This window comes from Amblyomma maculatum, chromosome 11 (genome assembly GCF_055883805.1).
Source record: "Amblyomma maculatum isolate TAMU_Amacu chromosome 11, ASM5588380v1, whole genome shotgun sequence".
Classification (NCBI taxonomy): Eukaryota; Metazoa; Arthropoda; class Arachnida; order Ixodida; family Ixodidae; genus Amblyomma; species Amblyomma maculatum.
Genome location: NC_139354.1, coordinates 107903898 through 107928743, shown reverse-complemented (window position 1 = coordinate 107928743; position 24846 = coordinate 107903898). Strand labels below are relative to the sequence as shown.

The 24846-nt window shown below is 46.9% G+C and overlaps 1 protein-coding gene across 1 annotated transcript in view; it reads left to right on the top strand.

Moving 5' to 3' along the window:
• Positions 1 to 24846, top strand: part of LOC146174625 (multidrug resistance-associated protein 1-like) — a 132342-nt gene that overhangs the window by 88579 nt on the left and 18917 nt on the right. Inside the window, exons 14-20 of the mRNA XM_084583798.1 lie at positions 1735 to 1928; positions 2714 to 2890; positions 4356 to 4523; positions 5777 to 6021; positions 7928 to 8117; positions 19939 to 20155; positions 22387 to 22531. Coding sequence (XP_084439924.1) covers positions 1735 to 1928; positions 2714 to 2890; positions 4356 to 4523; positions 5777 to 6021; positions 7928 to 8117; positions 19939 to 20155; positions 22387 to 22531 — 1336 coding nt within the window. The remainder of the gene's footprint in view (positions 1 to 1734; positions 1929 to 2713; positions 2891 to 4355; positions 4524 to 5776; positions 6022 to 7927; positions 8118 to 19938; positions 20156 to 22386; positions 22532 to 24846) is intronic.

Genomic DNA, 24846 nt, shown 5'->3' with positions numbered 1-24846 from the left:
AACCATTTACATTGGCAACATCAGATTGACTCGATTTGCACGAAGATTGCATCGAGTTGCTATGCTCTGCATCAAATTCGCCAATATTTTAATGTCAATATTCTGAGAGTCCTTTATTTCACATTAGTACATACTGACCTGTCATATTACACTGAGTCGTGGGGTTGGACATATAATACTTACCTAGAACCTATTAGACGTTCACAAAAGCGAGCACTTAGAATAATCTCGTTTTCCGACTACTCTAGACTCAGCAAACCACTATTTATTAAACTACGCGTGCTGCTTATTGACCTGCTTCGTCAGAAAAACACTGCGTAATGTATTCACAAAATAGTAAGTAACAACCTCCCCTTTGATATATCTATATTTAACATTCCGTCACGTGCAACCCGAAGTCACACTTACGGAAATTTTAATTTACCCATAAAAAGAAACGTTTGCTCACCATAAACCTCTTCATTGGTAGTTTTACGAATGTATAAGCGATAACTAGCTTTCTTCATGTTTATTGTAAAGTTCCTTCTTCTGATGTCTCTAACTTTGACGATCGGATGCCTGCAACCTGTGTACTTTGTGCATTGGACCCTTTACTAGCCGCTGGCTATGGGTCCAAGCAGTGTCTGCCTATTTTCCTGTATCGCACCAAAAAACAATAAAAAAAAATCTTTGTGACGGCAGTGTGCCCAGGAGTTCGACTTAGAAACAATGTCATACCACTAGATGTCGTGTCTTCTACAGCCAAATGAGAATGGTCAACGATGAGAGGCGAGGGGTGCTCATACGTGAAGTGATTCCCCTGTGGCACAAATAAAGGTGAGACCATAGAGTAAAACATGTGCAAAAGCCATGTCTTTGCTTTCAAGCCGAACCTAAGCGTAGCCATGCAGATTGCTCTTGCGTAACTCCAGGTTTAACCACAAGCTAAATCACAGCTAATTTTTTTTCGACAGAGTAGTGTCCCGGTTTCCCGTCGTAGTAGTGCGTAACCGGCGCACGGCTGCCTCGAAAGAAAAATGGGAGCCATAAGGAGGGATGTTACTGTGAAAAGGGAAGTGTACTTTAGGAGAGTTAACTACTGATTTATTTGGTTGTCAGACATAATAAAAGGGTATTAAGTGTAACGCACAGAGACACACAATACACCGTGGTGCCCGTTTTCTTGTGTGTGTCCCGTTGCGCTGAATACGCTGTTATAACGTAGGGAAGTGTACGCCAAGAGCGTTCAAGAATGCCCAAAAGGGTTGTGGTTGCGGGTCACCATAGAAGCAAAGCGCGGTACGAGTGTGGTGCGTATCCGGATAGTGGTTACCGTTGAAGAGAAGGTGGAGAGGAGGAATACAGACTTGTTGAAGAATGAGTGGATGAGCGGATACAAAGTAATGATATAGCGGGGCATATAACATTTAAATGTTAAATTCTGATACCTCGGTGCATCGCGAAGTGAAAACACCGCGATAGCTGGCGCTGAATGCCGCGTTACACCGTGGCGAAAGTCCCTAAAATAATTTATTTTTAAATTCTACAAAACACGATTGTCACTACTTTTCCTAAAAGTTGCAAGGTTCAGTAGTTGCTTTCCCCAGCGTAAACACGCCTGCTGATGAGCTAAGTGTTCTTGCGTATCTGCAACACCGTTAAAAAAAAAAAGGAAAAAAAAGTTTGCCAGTTGTAAAGCCCCTTCAAAACTAGTAGCTCTTTTATCAAATAATTTCGTGTTTTCTGTTTCTGCAGCTGACCCCTTGGTGATGAAGGACGCAAGCTTCGCATGGTCTAAAGACTCTCAAGCCACCTTAAACGACCTCAACATCCGCATCTCCAAGGGCGCTTTGGCGGCTATCGTTGGTTCGGTCGGTTCCGGAAAATCATCCATGCTTTCTGCATTCCTCGGAGACATGGTCAAGAAGAAGGGAACAGTTAACATTATTGTGAGTGAACCCTCGTATCTGGGGAAATATGAGATAACCCTCGTACTTATTCGCATATAGTTTTTGAGATGCTTTGTGCTCTGTCATGCGGACACTCAAATGCCACTGAGTGTACTGCGTTCGAGATTCTCAATAGCTGTTGAACTGGAACGAGTTGTGCCGCTGCTTCAAGAGAAATTTCGATCACCATCGAGAGATCCCATCTTCTCACACAACGATATTGTGGCGTTGGTGTCGTCGCCAATAGTTTTTCGACATACTAGTGTTCAAACAAACAGTTCAACCTGCCAAGGTTAAAAGCTAACGTGTTTATTTTCCAAATTACTATCAACCACTTTTGAAATGAACAACGTCTTCTTGCATGAGATGTAGTATAACGTTCATGATATTTTCATGGGCTTGATGTTGCTCGCGATGAGATTGATTTTTATATAACCTTACTTTCAGCAACTCATAATTTTCACAAATTATAATAATTTAAAGCATCCAGATGCGCGACGTTGTTTTATCAAACGTAAAGAAGAACGAAGACAAGGAACGACCGTGAAAGGCGCTAATACAGTATTCTTCTTACCTGGAATCACTGAGGTATGAGCACTACCTTGTTGTTGAACAAATAGGTAATTATCTATTTCAGTTTGAATAGACATTGCTAAGCTTGCGTGCACACGTGAGCTGTGCCATAGAGTGTATAAAGGAGGCTATGGCTGTGCACCCAAAAACATGTACCATTCTTCGGCAGTATGCTATTGTTCCATTTCCACAACCCATTTCTACGCGCCCAGGGTTCTGTCGCCTACTGCCCGCAGCAAGCGTGGATCCAGAACGCCAGCGTCAAAAGCAACATAACATTTGGCCAGCCGTTCGACCGCGACCGTTACGAGCAGGTGATAGAGGCTTGCGCTCTCAAGCAAGACTTGGACATTCTGCCCGGTGGGGACGACACAGAGGTTGGAGAGAAGGTGAGACAGGCGATTTTGCCTGTTTTATGAATAATTAAACTAGAGAGACGATCTAATCTCAGAACACTTGCTTTCGTTACTTCCCAACAATCATTCATAGCACCATTCAAGGAAATGCGGTGTTTGCTAGTCTTTATGACTGAGCCTGCTCATGACTTCGGAATGCGGAGTTTTTGTTTAAAAGGTGCACCTGCAGGATCATAGCGTGAATTTATTTTCAGTTTTGATATCTCACACGATGACATTTGAATGCTTTATGAAAGCGTCTGCATTATGCACAGCTAGTACTTTCATTCTTGGGTGAGATGGTTAAGGTCAATCTTGTCCATCAATTTTGCATAACATGGCGCCATTGCATCAGACGAAGCTACCATACCTATTGTGCTTAAAAAATTGCCGACGATTACGTTACTTCCTAATGAGAAATTTGAGCGCATCTCATGTTTCAGCTTTTGGATAGATTGAGGTTGAGAAAGTCATGTATGTACAGTTACAGACAACTTTTAGGCAGATGGTTAGTAGTGATGAACGGGGGTGGCTATACGTTTAGGCTCGGGCGGTGCACATATCCAGATCCGCAACTACCGATCTCTGACTGCCACCGCACAGGGGTGGCATTGGAGGAGGAGCGAAAGAGCATTTAAGTCATCGGGAAATTGCAGGAGGTAGCGCGTGAGACCATAGGAACGTTGCGCGGCGACGAGATGCCGGTGACGCCGCTAGCGAGTCAAGTCAACGTGGCTCTGCGTTTCGGCTTGGGATGCGCGCCTAGTGATCTGCTGATGCCGAGCCGGCACTTCGGCAACCGGAGAACAGCGTCGCCGCCACGCAGGAAAAAAAAAGAAAGGGGGTGGGGGGTTCACGCAGTGGCGAGCGGCGGCGGCCAGGAGCGCACAGAGTAATCTGAGAACACGCGTGGTCGCCGCCACGGAGAAAGAGGGAGGGGGGGAGGATGCACGCAACGGCGAAGGGTAGCGGCAGGAGCACGCGCAGCAACTGGAGGACACAAGGGTGAGGGGAGGGGTACACGCAGCGGCGAACGGTGGGGACAGGAGCGCGCTGCCCCGACGGCGGAGCTGGTTACGAGGGACAACGGCGACGACGACGCAAAACGCAGGAACGGGCGGCGAAGAGCGGCGCGGTGCTCTAAAAATTCATCGCTTGTGACTATTCCTAAAGTTTTCCGTAAAGTGTGAACACCTCACACAAGGTTGTGTGAATGTGCACTACGAAACGGGCCTTGAAAACCTGTTTTCCATGAGACGACAATAAAAGCACGGCGTTTATATGTCGCTGAAGAACCATAAGTGCGCCAACGCTTGGAATTGTTGTGGGGCCCAATGTATGAAGATAGTCTTCTTATATTGTATCGGTACTAACCAGAATTAGGGAACATTCAGCTGCGCGTGAAAGCAGGCGGGGACATGCGGCAGGAATGCGTAGTCAACAGGGAATCTTTATTCAGGGAATCAACTTGAGCGGTGGCCAGAAGCAGCGCATCAGCCTCGCCAGAGCCGTCTACAGCGGCTCGGACGTCTACTTCTTCGACGATCCGCTCAGCGCTGTGGACTCGCACGTCGGCAAGCACATCTTCGATAAAGTCATCGGACCCAAGGGACTGCTGAGAAACAAGGTACGCGGAGATCGACCGGCTTGCCGGCCAACTACCCTTGGAAACTCTACTAAATTGGTACTGGCATGAGTAGTTATATAAAGCAGGTGCTAATGGCATTAAATAAATGATGCGCACAGAAAGGGAAAAGCGCTGAATTTTACATTTTGTTCAGCCACGCACTCATGCATACACGCATGCAGTCACATGTGCGCACATACAGACGCACGCACGCACTCCCCCCCGACACACACACACACACGCGCGCGCGCGCACGAACACACACACACACACACACACACACACACACACACACACACACACACACACACACACACACACACACACACACACACACACACACACACACACACACACACACACACACACACACACACACACACACACACACACACACACACACACACACACACACACACACACACACACACACACACACACACACACACACACACACACACGCGCGCGCGCGCGCACGCACGCACGCACACGCACACACACACGCACGCACGCACGCACGCACGCAAGGCGGATAAGATATATTCTCGAAAACCTTAATCACAGCCATCAATCTCTCTACAAACTCCACGGTTCGCAGATGGCGTCACAAGGTCACGTGACATGGTCGAGCGCTAATTGATTGATGTCGAGTGTGACGTCACAAAACGACGTGAAATGACCTAGTTTACAGGTGCTCTATCATGTAGCAGCTGAATGGAGATATGGCCAAGGTCTGATTGATCGTCACGTGTGAGATGCCATGATACTATGTGTTATGATGGAGAGCCGGACGGGGGAAGTTGTACCTGCAATCTATTTAAGTATAAAAAAGTGACAATAACAAAAAGCGACAATGAGCATGTCGGGCTGCAGTGACAAGAAACTGTAGTAACAACGTCTTAACTTGATTTATATGTTCCCGAAGATTTTATTGGCTTTTCCAGAATTACGTCATTATTATGAAATAATGTTCATTCATAAGTCCTTTTTTATACATTTGTGCCCTGTACGAAAGTGAATGTTTTTTATTGCATACTACTGCTTCTTTCTCTGTCCTGTAGTTACCGATAATATAGATGGGATTTTTTAATATGGCGGCCATTGCACACAGTTTTGGTCTTTGCTCAACAGTCTAGCATTGTGTATTTGAACTCTGTTACTAGCGGACACCCTCTGCGAACGCGTCTCGACACCTCCTATTGCCAAAACGTTGATCGGTGCTGGAATGAGTGATGTACATTGCCCGGTCACAGACCCGCGTCCTGGTGACCCACCGGCTGTCCATGCTTCCGCAAGTGGACACGGTTGTCGTGCTTGGCAACGGGAAGATCAGTGACGTGGGAACCTACGACGAGCTGCTGACGAGAGGCGGCGCCTTCTCAGACTACCTGGTGCAGTTTCTGCAGGAAGGTGTGGAAATCGAGGGTGTTACCGAGGAGGACATGCAATTTCTCAAGGAGATCGTCTCCCAGGTCGGCGCATCAACAGAGCTGGCAAGGTGCGCTTTCCCGTGTGGCGAAAACAAGGCTCAGATATCGGTCGAGAGCACTATAACACCATGGTCTACAGTATTTCTTAAAACGAGTTTTCTTGTGGTCTTCTCGTGTATTCCTGCATGGACATCCATCGTAATAAGTGCATAATTAATACATAGCGCAGAAAATACCTGAGTATTTCAGTTGCAAGAGTTAAACACAGAAAATAAATTTTGCTGTGCTTCTAGCCTCCTGTTAAGGTCTAATCATGTCTGCACCAGGTCTCGCCCAGCTTGTTGCGGACGTGCTGGAGAATAGTCCAAATAAAGGTTATGTTTCGTTGGGTTTGGGGAGGAGGTCAGTCACTTAAGAGAGAATTTGGTCTATTGCGCTGAGATTATATGTACAGAGTTCTTGCGTTTTGGAGCATTCGCACAGCAGGAGGCGAAGGAAATGCAGGGGAAGTTAACCTGGAGAACAAACTGATTTCCTACCCACACTGGATGAAAGCGCTGCAGAAAAAATAAAGATGAAGGAGAAATGAGACAAACATCATAACGTGCGTGGTAAAGTCGTAGCCTATCGAGCAAGCCCAACGATCTCAACAAAGAAAGTATAATGCTTCGCATCCCGTCACCACCAACGATCACTGCGGTCATTGTCCGCGAATCGTGGGTGCAGGTTAGAGATGAACACTCCTGGTGAAGTGGCAGATTGTGAGGGGGGTTAAAAGTGAATGTGTTTATGCTGTCCTCTGAGCAAAGGGGTTTCGGGCAATACTCCGTCGGAGTGGACGTAGAACGATTCTCTTGCGTGCGAGTTATTGCAGTATAGCACGCTTTTCATTAACACGTGTCTTTCGGAACGCCTTGGATTTCCGGAAGTCTGGCCACGGGCATGGGGGCTGGCATAATTTTTATCGCAGGTGAGTCTTCACGTCGTCTCGTTTGCTGGTATACGCCCATCATGGCCACTACTTCACTCAATGAGGTTTGGAGTTGTGCCTAGCTTGTATATATCGGCGGAGAATATTATGTGTAAAAAGAAGTATGTGCCCTTAGTGAGAGGCTCGGCATGCATCTTGACTGTCCGTCCAAACTATAGTCTGATACAACAACAGCTACAACAACAAAATTTGCCGATGATTCTCAAAGGAGGCCCTTAAGCCAAAGGCGCCGACCGACCCTCTATCGGGACTCCGCGAGTAATCGGATATAGGAATGGATAACCATCTCTAACCTTCCACGCCCATGATTGTTCAGCTAGCAGGTACTAAGGGACTATTCAGGAATATCATTCGGCGCCATTAAAAACAGCCGCTTTTTCTTGAGTTGTAACCGTTATAGGATGTTCCCGTGCAGATGTAATGACTTCAACGGTGGCTGTTATATTATAGTTTCTACTGCAAAGTGTATCCAGATGTGCACTTATGTAGTAAGGCGTTTGAATACTGCACGCGCGAACGATAATTCTACTCTGAGTAATCCTTCTGATATTATAAATGTGCTTGTGTGCAGCTGTGCAATCCAGTGAAACACTTAGGATGTGTTTCCGTGAACGCGTTCTGGATGAGGAACGGGTGAAGGGGTGTATCCGGTACTGCAAAAGTCGTTTGGGTGAGCGTGGCTGCTGTGACGGCCAGCGCGACCCGCGAATGCGCATTAATGGTGCTTAGCTGCAGGAGCAACACCTCTTATAACCTATAGTGCCTTTGTGTGAAGAAATAACTACTATTTTGCAACAGCGCCACAATATGGACTGGCGAAAAGGAATACCAAATTTATTGAGCTGGCAACCTTATTCACCCGATCAGCTATAAATAACGAAGTGGTTTGCAAAGCATGTTCTTTACAATAAAGGCGCGTGTCATACGTGTCTGCAACGGGGTACTACCTGTTGCCATAGCATGCTACCACCTTTGAACCGCAGGCAATACTCGAAGTTGAGTGCCAGTGAAAACGCCTCCACAACGGGCACCAGGCATCGCACGTCTTCGACCCGCAGCAGTGCCAGCGAGAAGTCCGTCCGCATCAAAGGGAAACCGGAGAGGCCAGCAGGGAAGGCGCCGCCGGCTGCCGGAACCAGGCTGACCGAGGCGGAGGGCGCCCAAGTGGGCTCGGTGAGTTTCGACGTTTGACTGCGTAAAGCGCAGTCGAGCGGAAGGATCAGCGCCTGGCGCCGCCCTCCACTTGTGGCAGGTCAGATACATCCGTCCGAATGCACCAGCGTGCCGCATTTGTCATAAGTGAACAGGTTACTGTAACCTCTTCTCATGCTATTATGACCATTTTCAAGTCCATAGGAGAATAGGGTACTCAGCCGCATGTCAGGCAGGAAATCCTCGCAACTAATATAGGTTTCAAGACACTGTTGCACAACAGAAGATGAGGAAAGAATATTAGAAATGAAAACAAGTAATTAGCCCGTGACATAGCCGACGTAAAGGCATTACAGAAAAGTGTTGACGAGCTTTTCGAACGTCTCAATTGTCGTGTGACTGTGCTTAAGTCCTCGATTGTGAGGCAGCGCACAAGTAAACACCTAGGCAGGAAGGGGGATAAGAGCTATCTATGTGTTTCCTGCCTATGACCGTTCTTGTCTATGTGTTTCCTGGGGCACTGTCTCATAATTAATGGCATATTAACTAGCCCAATTGTCCGCTTTACTTGAGTCTTCACCGCCAGAAAAGTACGACATCTTACAGGCTCATCTTGATTCCTTAACTGCTGTGACGCAGCTAAGTAAGAAAAACGATCACCTGGAGAATAGATCTCGTCGCAGTATCTTAATCTTATATGGCATCCCAGAAGATTCAAATGAGGATGGGGAGGACATGTGAAGCAAGGTGCCAGATGTCATTACAGAGAATTTTATGATCCACTATCCGAGAATCCAGCGCTGTCATAGACTTGGTAGGGTACGCAAGGACCGTCCGCGTCTAGTTATTCTAATACTTTTAAACTCCTTCGAGAAAATAACCAGACTAAAGAACGTACACAAATTTAAAGACACCGACTATCATGCAAACGAAGACCTCTCTTTTAATGTTCGTGCACTCCGAAAAAAACAACAACTTTGAAACGTGTTCCGGGTATACGCGACAATGGCTCTGGGTGAAGCTTCGCTTCAATTACATTCTCATCGATAAAGCTTGGTTCATCTGGGAAGCTGATAGGGATGCCATTGAGAGAGACCACAGGCACTCCCCCAAACACGCAGCCTGACAGTCTATTGAATAATAACGCTAGAACTATTACAGAAAATTTCCCGACTTCTTGTCTCTTGTATTTTCGCACTCCGCACATGATGTGGGCATCACGGGAATATGGCTTCATAGTGGCATTCATGATTCAGAATCCATTCTCCCAGGCTACGGGGCGATACGAGCGGATCGAGAGCATAGCAAGGGCGGATGCTTTGATCTTCTTTTTCGACCTGACATAACGTTCTCCGTCATGAAGGCCTCAGCAGAAACGAAACTGTTCTGGTGTAAATGTTTTCTTAATAAACAATCTATTAAAATCAGCATTATTTATCTACCACCAGGCTCATCTGTCGGTGTACTGCACATTCTTAATGATTATTTGAACATACAAACATTCAAACTGCCTAATCTAATTTTGATGGACGATTTGAACACTCTAGGCATCCATTGACCATCATTTATGTTTTCTGGTTGAGATGCATCGATCTGATGAGAATTGCAGGACATTTCTTTTTTCTTCGATCTAAATCAAATTGTTAACAAAGCAACAAGAGGTGACTAACTGCTTGACTTGGTTTTCGTTGGTTAAAATTTATCACTGCGGTTTTGAATGGTGATATGTTGATAGAATTTCGCACCACAAGGCTATGGTAGTTTCTTTCAACTGCCCTATTTTCGCGCCGCTGTCGACGTTCATTACGTTTCCTGATTTCGCTCGCGCTGATGATGCTGCTATCGCCGATTTACTTGCTTCTTCTTTTCAAACATTTCCCATGCATGGCTATATTGAACCGGTTGTCAGTGACTGCATGCTACGTTTTGTTCCGCTAAAAATAAAGGAAACAAAACTTCAAAGTACATTATAACACGTGATGTCCTTCACGTACCACGCAGCAGTTAGGAAGTGTTATCAAGTTTACCAGAGCAAAGGAAGAGCTTCGAGTAATTACCAAATCGGCCAAAGATTGTTTTTTCATTGTTCAGGTAGGAAATTATCTAAAAACTTATCCTCGCAAGTTTTGACGCTTTTGCCAACAGATTCTACATAATCATCTGTAATCGTCAGTGACGAAACAACTAATGACGTGTTAATAACAGCTGACTCTTTTAATGCTAACTTTGAATCTTTTTTTTATCAGACACACGCGAAGTACCATCCTTTACCCTCATACTGTGGCAGTCCCGATTACTGATATTATTTTTAATGGGTATAATGTGCTTAATTTAATACTGCACTGAGACACAAAAAAAATTCAACCGGTCACTATGGTATACCCACTTCTTTTCTCGTTCGTTATTCATCATGGTCTGCTCAATATCTAACCGTCATCTTTCAAAAGTCGCTCAACACTGGCATTATTCATCCTCATGGAAATTGGCCAAAGTACATCCATTCTTCAAATCTGGTAACAAACAGCTCTTATCAAATTAAAGACCTAATTGATTAAAATCATATTCATGTAAGGTGCTGGAGCACATAGTTCACAAACATATTGCCAGGGGGCGCTCGGAGTGAAAGACGACGTTGAAGTGAATCGGCTCCGGACTCGCAGGACGTACCTAAACCTTGGACCGTGTAATTCTACCTGTACCGGCTCTGTTAACCTAGCCCCAGTCGCCAACACCGTGACAAATCTGGTGGAGGTCAGGTCTGATGTCCCGTACCCCTACGCTAAGCAGGAGTGTCGGTCATATATTCGAGGAAACGCCCGTTCACCGCACTAGCCGCAGGCAACGAGGCCTACCACCTGAGTTTTCCCTCTCGGGCATGACTACCAGTAGCCATGACGTCGTCGCAATGCCTGGCGCGACCCCCACCTACGTGACGTTGCAAAACCCCCGCGTCCCAAAGACCTTTCACGGGAACACCTATGAAGACGTCGACGACTGGTTGCAGCACTACGAAAGGGTAGCTACATTCAACCTCTGGGATGACGCCGCACGGCTTCGAAATGTATATTTCAGCCTCGAGGATGGCGCTCGGACCTGGTTCGAGAACCATGAAGAGCAGCTGTCTTCTTGGAGTGAGTTCAAACGTCATCTTGCGGCAACTTACGGAAGCTCAGATCGCCGCGAACGGGCCGAACGCGCTCTACACACTCGGATCCAAATGCCTAACGAAACCGTCGCGGCGTATATTGAAGACATGACGCGCCTGTTTAAGCGTGCGGATCCTACGATGTCCGAGGACAAAAAGCTGCGCTACCTCATGCGTGGCGTCAAAGAGCAGCTTTTCGCTGGCCTGGTGCGCAGCCCGCCGAAAACTGTTGCAGAATTCTTTGCGGAAACATCCACTATAGAGAAAGTGCTTCAGCAGCGAGCTTCGGCACGGGATCCCACCATCCACGCCGCCTCCGTCTCTGCTGAGTTCCCATCGCATAGCATGGACACATCGGCGCTACGGGAGCTCATACGTTCCGTTGTGCGCGACGAACTCCGACTGATGTATGGCACACCTCAACCAGCTCCTTCCTCCATTGCCAGCGTTGTCCGCGACGAGGTGCAGCAAGCGCTCCGGCCTCCATTTCCAATCGGTGAACCTCGCCCTACTCCTCCTCTTACACCACCAGAGTGTCACCGCCCTACATACTCCCAGGTGCTGCAATACTCTCAGCCCTCGTCGCTGTCCCTGATTCCTCCGAACGTAGCTGGGACGAAAACAGCAGCCCCCGTGATCCAGTACGTCACAGATTCTCGACCGCCTACACGGAAAGCAGACGAATGGCGTACCCCCGACCGACGGCTGTTATGCTTTCACTGCGGCGAACCGGGTCATGTCTATCGGCGCTGTCCCTACCATCGACTAGGTCTCGAAGGGTTTTCCGCTGATTCTCCGCGGCCTCGCTACGGCGAACGGCCTCGAGCCGTTGAAGATTTCGTCAATGATCAGCGCCGGATCGTTCCGTCTCGTCTGCGACCATCTAGATCACCGTCACCCAGGTCTCGCCCGTCGCCATCTGCTACGAGTTCCTCATGGGCAGCGCAGGGCCGCTCGCCCAGTCCCCAGAGGGAAAACTGAAACCAGCGACCTTCGGGGGTAGGCTCGCTGGACATCGCGGCGCGGGAGACCCCGCATTGATGCGGACACGGAAAGCCTACGCATCGACGTTGGAAAAGTCCGCGGTTACCGATCATAACGCCACCTCGACGCCACCACGACGCACCTGCAACCACGACGAATTGCCGGTGGAACCGACGAGGAAACGACGCACCCGCAACTACGACGAATTGCCGGTGGAACAAACGACGCAACCACGCACCCGCAACGACGACGAATTGCCGGTGGGACATATGACGCAACAACACACCCGCAACGACGACGAACTGCCGGTGGAACGGACGCTGCAACAACGCACCTGCAACGACGACGAATTGCAGGTGAAGCAGACCGCGTACACCGACGCAGAGCACTCAGACTCAGAAGCCTGACATTTGCGAACAGATTTCGTTGGACATACCCGTAGTACTGGATGGTCACCATGCTCAAGCTCTGTTGGACACTGGCGCTGATTATTCTATTTTGAGCAGCCAGTTTGCCGCAGTTCTCAAGAAGGTTTTGACTCCGTGGGCTGGCACAAACGTTCGCACCGCGGGTGGTCATTTGATTACTCCTCTGGGCATGTGCACGGCCAGAGTTCAAATTCAAGAATCAACATTTGTGGTAAGCTGCCTTGTTCTGAAAAGCTGTTCGCGTGACCTGATTCTGGGCGTAGATTTTCTTCGTGAATATGGCGCAATTATCGACCTCCGGAATTCTAAGGTCTCGTTTTCTACTGAGAAAGCAGTGGCCCTCAGCGGTGCAAAGCGACCACTCAATGTGCTTCGAGTTTATGAGGACAGTGTCACTCTGCCACCCCGAACCAGCACCTTCGTTAATGTCGAATGCAATGCCCTTAACGATGGTGACGCAATAGCCGAAACTAACGTATCGTTACTGTTGACACAAGCAGTCCGCGTGGCCCGCAGTTTGATACATCTTCACCGTGGTCAGTCCAAGGTACTTGTTACAAATTTTTCGCACGAGTATCGGCACCTTTTTCGTGACACTTCCGTAGCTTTCGCCGAACGCATCTCTGATGTCTCCGAGTGCTTGTCCACAGAAACCGTGCCACCGCCCACATCCCTCGACAATCTCGATGTCAGCTCAGAGCTATCGGTCAGCCAGCGTGACCAGCTGTTTTCATTGTTACTCGAATTCAAAGAGTGTTTTGCATCGTCGTCAAAAGTGAATCAAACTCCCATCGCCAAGCACCAGATCGTGACGTTCGATAATGTGCGCCCAATCCGCCAGACCCCTACCGCGTCTGTTCCACCGAGCGCGAAGTAATTAGGTCACAAGTTAAGGAAATGCTCGAAGATGAGGTTATCCAGCCTTCCAATAGCCCGTGGTCCTCCCCGGTCGTACTAGTTAAAAAGAAAGACGGCACGTTACGTTTTTGCGTCGATTACCGCAAACTGAACGCCGTAACCAAGAAGGATGTCTACCCCTTGCCGCGGATTGACGACTCTCTCGACCGCCTTCGGCGTGCAAAGTATTTTTCGTCCATCGATCTAAAATGTGGCTACTGGCAGATTGAGGTCGATGAGCGAGATCGTGAGAAGACAGCCTTCGTCACACCCGACGGCCTTTACGAATTTAAAGTTCTGCCTTTTGGCCTGTGTTCCGCGCCGGCCACATTTCAGCGGATGATGGACACTGTCCTCGCCGGCCTTAAATGGCAGTGTTGTCTAGTCTACCTAGATGACTTGGTGGTCTTCGCAGAATCATTTGCACAACATCTTCAGCGCCTGCGGTCAGTACTCGAAGCCCTTCGATCCGCTAACTTGACACTTAAGCCACAGAAATGCCACTTTGGCTACCGAGAGCTTAAATTTCTCGGCCATGTCGTCAGCGCCGCCGGCGTGAAGCCCGACCCTGGCAAGATTGCTGCTGTAGCGGAATTTCCGATTCCACGTGACAAGAAAGCTGTTCGCCGATTTCTCGGATTGTGCAGTTACTACCGGCGTTTTATAGATAACTTCGCTGATCTCGCTGAACCGCTGACTCAGCTCACCCCGGGGAGACACCCCTTTTGTTTGGACTCACGAACAAGAAGCTGCTTTTGCCGAGCTGCGTCTCCGTCTCCAATCGCCGCCTGTTCTAGCCCATTTCGATGAGCAGGGGGAGACTGAAATACACACCGACGCCAGTAACATTTGCCTTGGGGCGGTTCTCGTGCAACGTCAAGAGGGTGTGGAACGAGTCGTCGCCTATGCCAGCCGTACTTTATCCCGCGCCGAGATTAACTATTCAACTACTGAGAAGGAATGCCTCGCCATTATTTGGGCTGCTGCGAAATTTCGCCCCTACCTTTATGGTCGCCCATTTAAAGTTGTCACTGACCACCATTCTTTGTGTTGGCTGGCCAACCTGCGTGACCCATGCGGCCGCCTGGCGCGATGGAGCCTTCGCCTACAGGAGTTCGATCTCACTATTGTTTATAAGTCCGGACATAAGCATGAAGATGCTGACACGCTCTCCCGCGCGCCTGTCGAGCTCGCTTCACCAGACACGGATGACGCTGGCAGTTTCCTCGAAGCTGTTGATGCTTCAGATATGTCACATCAGCAGCGTGCCGATCCAGATTTACGAGCACTGATTGATTATTTAGAAGGTCAGCCAGCCACCATATCTAAGTGCTTTTCTAGAAGCCTCTCAACTTTCTGCCTGAGAGGTGGTGTGCTTTATAAGCAGAACTCTAGATCCGAGTCAAGAACCTACCTCCTCGTGGTACCCACAGCTCTGAGAGAGGAAATCCTTTCCGCGTGCCACGATGAACCAACATCTGGCCACTTGGGCTATTCTCGCACACTTGCTAGGATACGACAGACATTCTACTGGCCCAACCTTGCCACTGTTGTTAAGCGCTATGTCAAGAGCTGTCGGCAATGTCAGCGTCGGAAGGTTCCGCAATCAAAGCCTGCGGGCCTCCTCATGCCCATAATACCACCACGAGCACCATTTGATCAAGTCGGCATGGACCTTCTCGGTCCTTTTCCTCGGTCCTCTGGTGGCAACCGTTGGATAATCATCGCCACAGACTATCTGACTCGCTATGCCGAGACCAAAGCGTTACCTAGTGGTACAGCGTCTGAAGTTGCCCATTTCTTTGTACATCAGATCATACTACGGCACGGTGCTCCTACCTGTATTATTACTGATAGAGGGACTGCCTTTACTTCAAAAATGATAGCCGAAGTCTTTCATCTCAGCGGTACGGCGCATCGAAAAGCTACTGCTTACCATCCGCAGACCAATGGGCTGACGGAAAGGCTTAATAAGACCATCGCGGATATGCTGGCGATGTACGTCGACGCCCAGCACAAGACTTGGGATGCGATCGTACCATATGTGACGTTCGCATACAATACTGAAGTCCAAGAGACTACACGTTTCACGCCGTTTCGCCTCGTTTACGGCAGGGAGGTTCGGACGATGTTGGACGCAATGCTCCCTTACCAAACAGATACCGAACTTTGTTCTGACGCCGAGCAGTTTGCCCAAGATGCTGAGCAAGCACGCCAACTAGCACGCGTCCACATCACCCAGCAACAGGACAGGGATTCACGCCGGTACAACCTCCGCAACAGACAAGCTTCCTACAACACCGGGGACCAGGTGTGGGTGTGGACTCCTGTTCGACGCCGTGGCCTTTCAGACAAGCTAATTTGCCGCTACTTCGGACCGTATAAAATTGTGCGACGCATCAGTAACGTCAATTACGAGGTGCTGCCGGATGGATCAGAGCACACAGGCCGTCGGCTACCTCGTCCAGAGACAGTTCATGTCTTGTGATTGAAGCCATACTTTGCACGGTGACTGACAAACTACATCTACAAACTTTTTTTTTGTTTTTGAGGGGGGGGGGGGGAGGTTGCTTTTGTACGCTTGTGTGCACTTGTAACTGTGTGCGTTACGCTTAAGGAGGGAGGAATGCCAGGGGGCGCTCGGAGTGAAAGACGACGTTGAAGTGAATCGGCTCCGGACTCGCAGGACGTACCTAAACCTTGGACCGTGTAATTTTACCTGTACCGGCTCTGTTAACCTAGCCCCAGTCGCCAACACCGTGACAATATAATTGAATTTCTGTAATATATTTACATGCTTTCTAACATTCAGAACGATTTTAGGAAAGATTTCAGCACCTTGACACAGCTAGTTGAATTTTCACATGATATTCTCTGCGCCCTTGACATCGGCACCCAAGTCGGTGCTATATTTATTAATTTTTCAAATGCTTTTGATGCTGTACTGAACTCTAATTTTTTAAGAAAGTTGAACGTGATCTTTAAAAATCCTCACTTGGTTAACTGAATGGCCAGTTTCCGTTCGCATCGGTCGCAACTCGTGTGTTTTAATTCAACTCTTCTGTTGACATGTCATCTGGTGTAGCTCAAGGGTTCGTTTTTGGTTCTTCATTATTTTAATATACATTATATGACTTACCTCGAAACCTCACTTAACACATGCGCCTTTATCTGTACGACTGTGTTCTATATCGCGTGATTAACACAGCAGAAGAACATCTTGAACTAAATTCTCCATGTGTCAGCTTCTGTACCTGGTATAACACTTGACAAATGAAAATAAATTTTACTAAAACTGTGGTAATGTCATTTTCTAATGGTGCGTCTCCTTCATGGTTCAGTTACACTTTCTTATCCTTGCACAGGATTTCAGAAAATAAGTATCTTGGAGTCATACTCACCACTAACATGTCCTGGTTGAAACATATTAATTTCATTTGCACTAAAGCAATCAGTAAACTTGGGTATTTGAGGCGTAACTTCAGAAATTCTCCAAGGGAGACTAAGCATAAATCTCTAATTCGTTCAATCAAAGATTATGCTTCTCCCCTCTGGACCCTTTATAAGCATATTGACATTAACATCATTAAGAGCATAAAACGACAATCTATTAGGTTCGTATATCGTCGCTATGATCAGAATTTCTCACACTCTCGTACCTTATATGCCATAAACCTAACCCCTTTATCCATACGCTATCACATTGAAGCATTGAAGTTTCTGGATGGCATCGTCAATTTTTCTTATCGTGTCTCACATCTCATATATATTCCTTCAGACACTCTATGGTCAAGTAGGAGTCACCATAGCCTTAATGTTAAGCCTTAGTTTACCCGATCTGATAATTATACACAATTTTTATGCACTATTGGATTCTGGAACGTAATCTTTGAAACAGTTAGGTCACTACCATTAAATGATTTCTTGCTAAAAGGTAATTCTACCTAATATACTGTATTTTGTTGTTACAGTGTATTGCTGCATTCTCGTTTTGGTGTTGTTATTCTGAATTACATTTTTGTCCTCTGTCTTATTTCTTGTGAATTTTAAAATTTTATTGTTCAGTTGCTTCTGTATGACGTTTGCAATGGATTTGTATAACCCACTTATACAATAGCCCCATAAATGGGCCGCAGTATGTGTTAATAAAATAAAATATTAAACACCTCGAACTTTATTCCTTTCAGACAGCACATTTGTATGCCCGAAAAAGAAAACTTAATCAAGTTTGCACATCTTTATCTTATTCGAGAAATCCAAGCTCTTTATCACTGAGGAAGATCCCAATTACCTCCCTCAGTGATAAAGAGCTTGGATTTCTGGGAATGGGATAATGATGTGCAAACTTGATTATGTGTTTTTTTTTATGGCGTATAAATGTGTTGTTTGGATAAAGTTTGTTGGAAGTTAATTCTTTTGGTGTTCCTTTCTGTTGTTGTGTCCTCATATTTTGTTGCACTACAGTGTCTTGTGCTGTGCGATGTCAGCGCACGTTTAACATCCCCAGGTGGTTGAAATTACTCCGTAGCCCTCTACTACGACTCCTCTTTCTCTCTTTCCACTTCCACTCCCACCTTCTTCTCTTCTCTTACGGCGTGGCTGAGGTGTCCACAGAAAAACAAGTAAGACAGTTACCGCGCCTTTCCCTTCCTATAAATCAATCAGAATTTAAGCTATGAACAAAGAAGTCCAAAAATCCACCCTTCTAACACGGGTTGGCGACTGCATCACTGCCGAGCCTGAAGACAGGCTTATTATGTTGACAAATGCGAAAGTATACGCGCTATCTATACGAATCATCAGCTAAATAAATTTGCTTTGTTTCCATGTCCATGCAAATGTACCCTCATTCACTCGTGGTTCCTCTCTACACCGAGTGCGATTTACAATTACTCAATTGGCAGCAGACCTGTGTGCCTTGACGTGACAAATATCGTGACATCCATGCAAGCTGTACATCCTTTTCACTCCGAATTTAGGATACCATGAGGGCAATCTCGATACACTGTTTGTCCTGAGTAAATTGGGCTGTTCGGTCTTTTGTGCCTGTGCAGGAAATTGGCCGTTAGCAAAAGGCGTACTTATTAGTGGCACATTCAGACTGAAAACCCTGACATTTTATTGCGTGATCCATTAGACGAAGTGCGTCCTGAAATGCCAGCGATAAAAGGAGCCAGAAATGACAAATAATAAAAAGGAGATGGCAAGCGATAGGAGAAATAAGGGAAGAACGAGGAAAAGGCAGGGACACTGTCGCAAACCGGTAAAACGACGTGAAGCAGAGAAAGGGGTGCAACGGCTCTCCCATTTATCTCTTTCGCTCCTAGCAATCAGCACATCTGTCGGGCTCTTCAGGAGTATTTTCACTGACAGGAAGACCGCCAGACGTTTGTCCTTGCCTAAGCTCAATACCATTTGTACCCTCCTACTTTAGTATTAGTCCACGGGAGCAGCTGCAGCTCGGAAGCCTAAATGCTCGGCAAGAAAGAGATCTGCATAAATGCCGTATAACATGCGGAAGCATAAACGCCAACAAGCTGCCGCTGCCCAGCCAGGCGGTTACGTCGTTCGTTTAGAATGTTGGTTTAGCTAAATGTTTTCCGTCCCCACTCACATCAAAACCGTTTTCATTTGTGAAACATTCAAATACCGACTGACTCTCTGATTCCTGATTTAATGATCATTGAAGGACTTCATATGTTTCGTATATAAAGAGAACACCCTAAAAAGCTAAATATCGAATAGTCTTGTATGAGAAGAAACGGGGCACGTCCGTTGGGCCCCATAAGGCCCTTCGGAGATGCAATCCTGCCACACTCGTGAACGGGCCACACGGGGCCGCCTACTAAATGTGGTAAATTGGCTCTCGCCTCCTGACGTCTTGGTCACGCCTATTATTGCCGACTGAGTTTGTGTACCTCCAATGAGGAGAAACTTAAACGCGCTAACGTATATTCGCTGAAGGGGGAGCAAGCAGCGCTCGGTGTGCTTCGCACTGCACCCCCGCCAAACAGATCGCGACATGGAGTGACTGTGTGCGCGGTGTAAATCATATCCGTTGTATAGGTTCATAAAAAATAGTTTTAAGGCGCCAAAAACAGACAAGACTGGTAGGTGACAGGACGAAGAACCACGTCGCAATGGCGCTTTGTCCTGTCACCTACCTATGTGTCTTGTGTGTTTTTTGCGCCTTAAGACTTTTTAATTATGAACCAAAAACAACTAGCCTAGCAGCAACTGCTCTTAGTTCGTTGTATAGGTTCCTGCATTCGTTGTCATTGAGAGTAAAGGACACCATTTTATTTTCATTAATGAGACGTGGGAAAGGACTTGAACAGCGGGAGTCTCTAGTGGGCTGACGCTTTTTTGCTGTGTCGACTGCGTGCAGGTCAAGTGGTGGGTGTACCTGGCGTACATCAAAGCCATGGGCAAGTGGCTGACGGTGATCACTTTCGTTTCTTACGTCATCTCGCACGCCTTCAACATCATGGGCAGCTACTGGCTTAGCCTGTGGAGCAACGACGCCCTCGACCCTGTGCTGGCCACTGACCCGGAGCAGCGGAACTACCGCCTCGGAATGTATGCTATGTACGGCATCGTCGAGAGTGAGTGATGTGGCCACCCCTTATTTTGAATACTCGTACTGAGGCACGCAAAGAATACACGCCACGTAAAGCTTTAATGTTCTGAGGGTACTCAAAGATAACTTAATATTAGTTTGGGACAGCTACTCAGGATAAAGGAATTGATTATTGTTTATGAACTTTAACGTCCCAGAGACCCGGGCTATGAGGGGAGCCGCTGTATAGGTCTCCGCAAGTTTCGAACCACCGAGTTTCTTTAATTGCTTTGAGAAACTGAAAATGGCAGTTAGCATATATGACGAAGTAATGTTCTTCAAATTTCAACCTTTTTGTGAATTTTACATGAACAACTCTGTTCATATAAAATTATTTCACTGTGAATCAATTTTACGCAATGGTGCTGTTTCAAAGCAATAAAAACCGAGGCAGAGCAGCCAAAAGGTGTATCAACGCCTCACGTAGGCCTACCCACCCTGTAAAAACACTGTTTACAAAATGAAATAACGAACATTGCATGAAGGTATTCAACATGAAATATGCTCAGAGTTATACAATAAAAATAGGTTATATCAGGCATTCACAAAGGAGCTCGACTAGTAAAGGAAAGCTTCCACTTTTGTGTCAAAAATCGTTTTGAAGAGCCACCACGAAATGCCACGCAGCACTTATAATGAAAAATGAAAAATGGCTATTTCTATTAGGCACTCTAAGACGCTCCTCCAGCGTTCCTTGTCTTGCGTCATGATGGTTTCTCCTTTCGTGTAATTGCTATCGTTTTGCGGATTTTTTAGAGCTGCCCCTGCAAAAACTTGAATGAGCATGAAGTGATTGTCGACTTGTCATGGCTTTCATGAACCTGTGCCTGGTGTCTACACTCCTTGGATCTAATGGTCGTCAGTAATTATTTTCAATTCCTAGCTTACACAGATCTAGCACTTTTAAGTTTAATTTCAGTATCGCTTTCTCATTCCGCTGCTTCGTGTGTTTCTTCGCTCGCGTTCAATATTTTTTTTTTGCTCTGTGGGGGCTGAAAAAGAAAGAGGACCGGGTTTTCTCTCCCGAAGGATGGGAGATCGTAGCACAATTTCGCCATTCTGCAGCATAATATATGTAGTCCCGAAGACGATGGGAGTAAGTCGGACAAATTCACACTAATAAACCAGCCGCTCATTCTTGTTTACCTACTGATAATACCACAATTCACTCCGTGCAGTTATAGGAATTAGAGGCTGGAGAGACAGGGGGTGGAGAAGGCACAGTGCGTGAGGTCAAATAATGATTATATAGAAATGACTAAGGATTGAGGTTCGCATCCTAGCTACTGGCCAGGCTACTTGCACAGTGACTCAGTCTGGTGGCAAGGGTACGACTGCTTTCCTGCCTTTAGCCTTGACTGCATTGACAGAGTGCGCCTTCAGTATAATGAGTGAAGGTCTCGTAGAGGACGGAACTCTTTGTGTGGGTGGGTTGAAGATGGCACTTGTAAATGATGACGCTGCGTGGGGATGAATGCTGTGAGGCGGTAGATCAAAGGGGAAGTTCACAAAAATCTGCTGGTAGGCCTTTGGTTCGCCATTGTTTTTAAAACAAAGCGCTCGAGACAGAACACAGGATAAAATGACGAAACAGACATGGATATGGCGTAATTTAACTGTAGTAGACGGTTTGTTTCAAATATTTTTTATGTGTAGATAGCGAGGTGTAATTTAGTAAATAAACCGCGAAGAAATTAGTAGAAAAAATTGGCTGTGGTTTGACCAATGGCCATCCCGAGTAGAATTGCGGAAGCAACACCAGCGGCGAATGCGGCGGTGGCGGCACCTCTGAGTTACTGCGCCGAGGAGAAGTGGGCGGTCGCCCCGGCGCGCTAGCTGTGCACCGTGTGACGTCATTCGCTCCTGGCGCATGCGCAGCTGGCGCAGCGGCAGTGGCACCTCTGGGTCACCCGCGCAGCGGAGGAGTAGGCCGCGTCAGAGCCGCGGCTCTCCAGCTGTGCTCCGTGCGAAGTCATTCGCCCCTCGTGCATGCGCAGCTTAGCTCATCGGGGGCACCACGAAATAGCTCAGCGACTAGCGTAGTATTGCTTCCGCAACAGAAAGAATTGATTTGAAAGAGATCATAGCTCTGTGATCGATACGCTTTCTTTGCCATGGCGCAGGCTCGGTAATATATCTAAGTAGAATTGCTTTCGTAGTAAGCAATAATTATTTTCCACGTCAACTTCTCTGACGGATCCGCGTGTTCACTTACAGCTATCTTCGTCCTGGTGGGCAGCATTTCTCTGCACTTGTCTGCTCTTCGAGGCAGCGAGACCCTGCACTCAAGCATGCTTGAACGAGTCCTGCGTTCGCCCATGTCCTTTTTCGACACAACCCCGATGGGAAGGATTCTCAACAGGTGCGCGCATTTTCCATCGGAACAGTGCAAATGATTTCCTAGGGGATAAGAATTTTCGAAAGCGCTAAAACTTTAGTCGTTTCCAAAAGTGTAGAGTCCAATGGGTTTGCTTCTGCGCCACTTCGTGTGGCTTGTAATACATCATTTCCGGCCTTCCGAATCTCTCGAAAGTAAGAAGAACTTTATGTGTATACACTTCCCATTGGGAGGGATCTCCAATAACCTAAATCAGTGCCACTACGTAGCTCAGAAGTAGATCCTCTGTGCTCCACACTTTTGACGAAGGCCATACCTGTATAGCGTTATCAACACAGATTAATTAGGAAATACGCATGAACGGAACATAGTGCTTACGTTTGGCACGTGATTGTCTCTTTGCATGGTGCTTTTCGTACTACCCGTCTATGCCTCGCCCATGGGCATCAACCAGCCTAGACATTAGCCTTCCAAGCGCTTCCTTCAGCTTAAGCTTTAAGTGCGTTAGCAATAAATGACTCCCTGGCGAAGCAGCCGCCTGGCATGTGGATGAAGCCTCGGCGCATTAAATTAAAGTCAGGTTCAGGATTCTGGGACACCTTTTGTTGGAAGGCAACTGTGGGATGTTATGAGATAACGCTACACGCACGCTGATGGGAATGGGCGAAGCTTGTGATTTGGGGCAGAAATGTATTCTTCGAGTGTTTCCTATGCTCGCAGAAAGCACTTTAAACTGGCATGAAAAAATAAAAACGAGAGCACATTTAAATGATTATGAAGCAGCTGTGAAACATTATAAGATACTTCTATAAACATTTTGGTAAATATTACCTAAGCTTTTGATGCACATCAAAATGCTGCTACTAACATTTGCGCTTCATTCACACAAAAAAAATCAATGGGGTCGTTTTTTAAAATTAACAGCAATAAGCTAAATGTCTGCCAAGAGAATATCACCACCGCAGTTCATTTTCATTTGGCGCGCTCCACAGCCGAACATCCCCCATGTTGAACTGCCTGTATACTGCGTGTCGGTACGCATGTCACCGTCGTCATCAGTTTCGATCCATGCACAGTGTGATCGGAACATCACAATCGGGTCAAAATTCGTATAAATTTAACGGAGTTAAACCCAATTGTTAAGTGAAACTACTCCATCGGCCGATGAGGCCGGTCAGAATAAGGAGGGACGGGACACGCACGTCAGGAGTCAATGTTGAGAAGCCCATTGATGCGCCGGATATTTATACAGGACGGTCTACGTCAGTGATGACGACACAATCCAAAAACAAAGGCAAGCCCAGTCACAACCCATTGAACAAAAACGGTAATAGGACGAAACCGAATCTAGAACAGAATAGAAAGAACGCACGATATAACAGAAACTTCTTTTCAGCTTGGTTTAGCATAATGTAGCTTGTATAGTAACTGAGCTCCTCAAAGGTGTGAATGTCGAGAGCCATGGGCACAATGGTTGACAGGGGTTACTATGTTTGCTCATGGGTGGACGTACACCATACTCCATTTCAGCTCAACTCTAAGACACGCCGCTGTTATGCTAGACTCATAAGGTCCATTCAATGTCAGGCTTCACACTTCTATCGTTTTTTGCAGCTTCTGTTGCGAACTAGAGATTTCACTGTAAAACAAAGTGCTGACGCAGCGAATTCGAATTTCTACAAAGCGTTTCACTAGCGATAAAGTCATCGGGTTCGGGGATGAAGCTTATGAGCAACAGGCGTTGTTCCGAGGGAGTTAATTAACGGAAATTGCAACTGCCATTGTTGACAGGTGGCAAAACAGGGAGAGGGAAATCTCACCTTTTGTCTTGTAGAAGAGAGGCGGTAGAGATGGACGATACGGATATAACAAAGAACTCGATTATGGCGAAAAAAATTCGACATCACTACATCTTGATATTGTGCTCCTTATTATTACTTAAGCGAAGTACACAGAAAGGGCGCATGTATTCACACTTCCTCCCCATGAATATATTCGGTCGGCCTAACGTTAACCCCCAGGTCATCGCGCAATGGAATCGGGCGAAGCCATTTCGCTGTTGTGTTGCTGTAATGGGTCGTCTTCTGTAGACGGCGCATTATCCTCGAGATTTATCGCCAGCCCTTAGTATCCACTAGTTTTCAGTCGTTAGTGTCACTTACCCACATATGCAGGAGGAGTGTTTTGCGCCGAATAGAGCTCCGAACGTTTCCCCAGCGGCGTTGAACTAGCATATACGAGCCTTTGGAAAACGAGCTGTCCTCCTGCCCTTTTTACATATGCTCTGGAGTGTGCATTCCGAATTAAATGATACACTCGTAGCTGCTGGACTCTTTTCA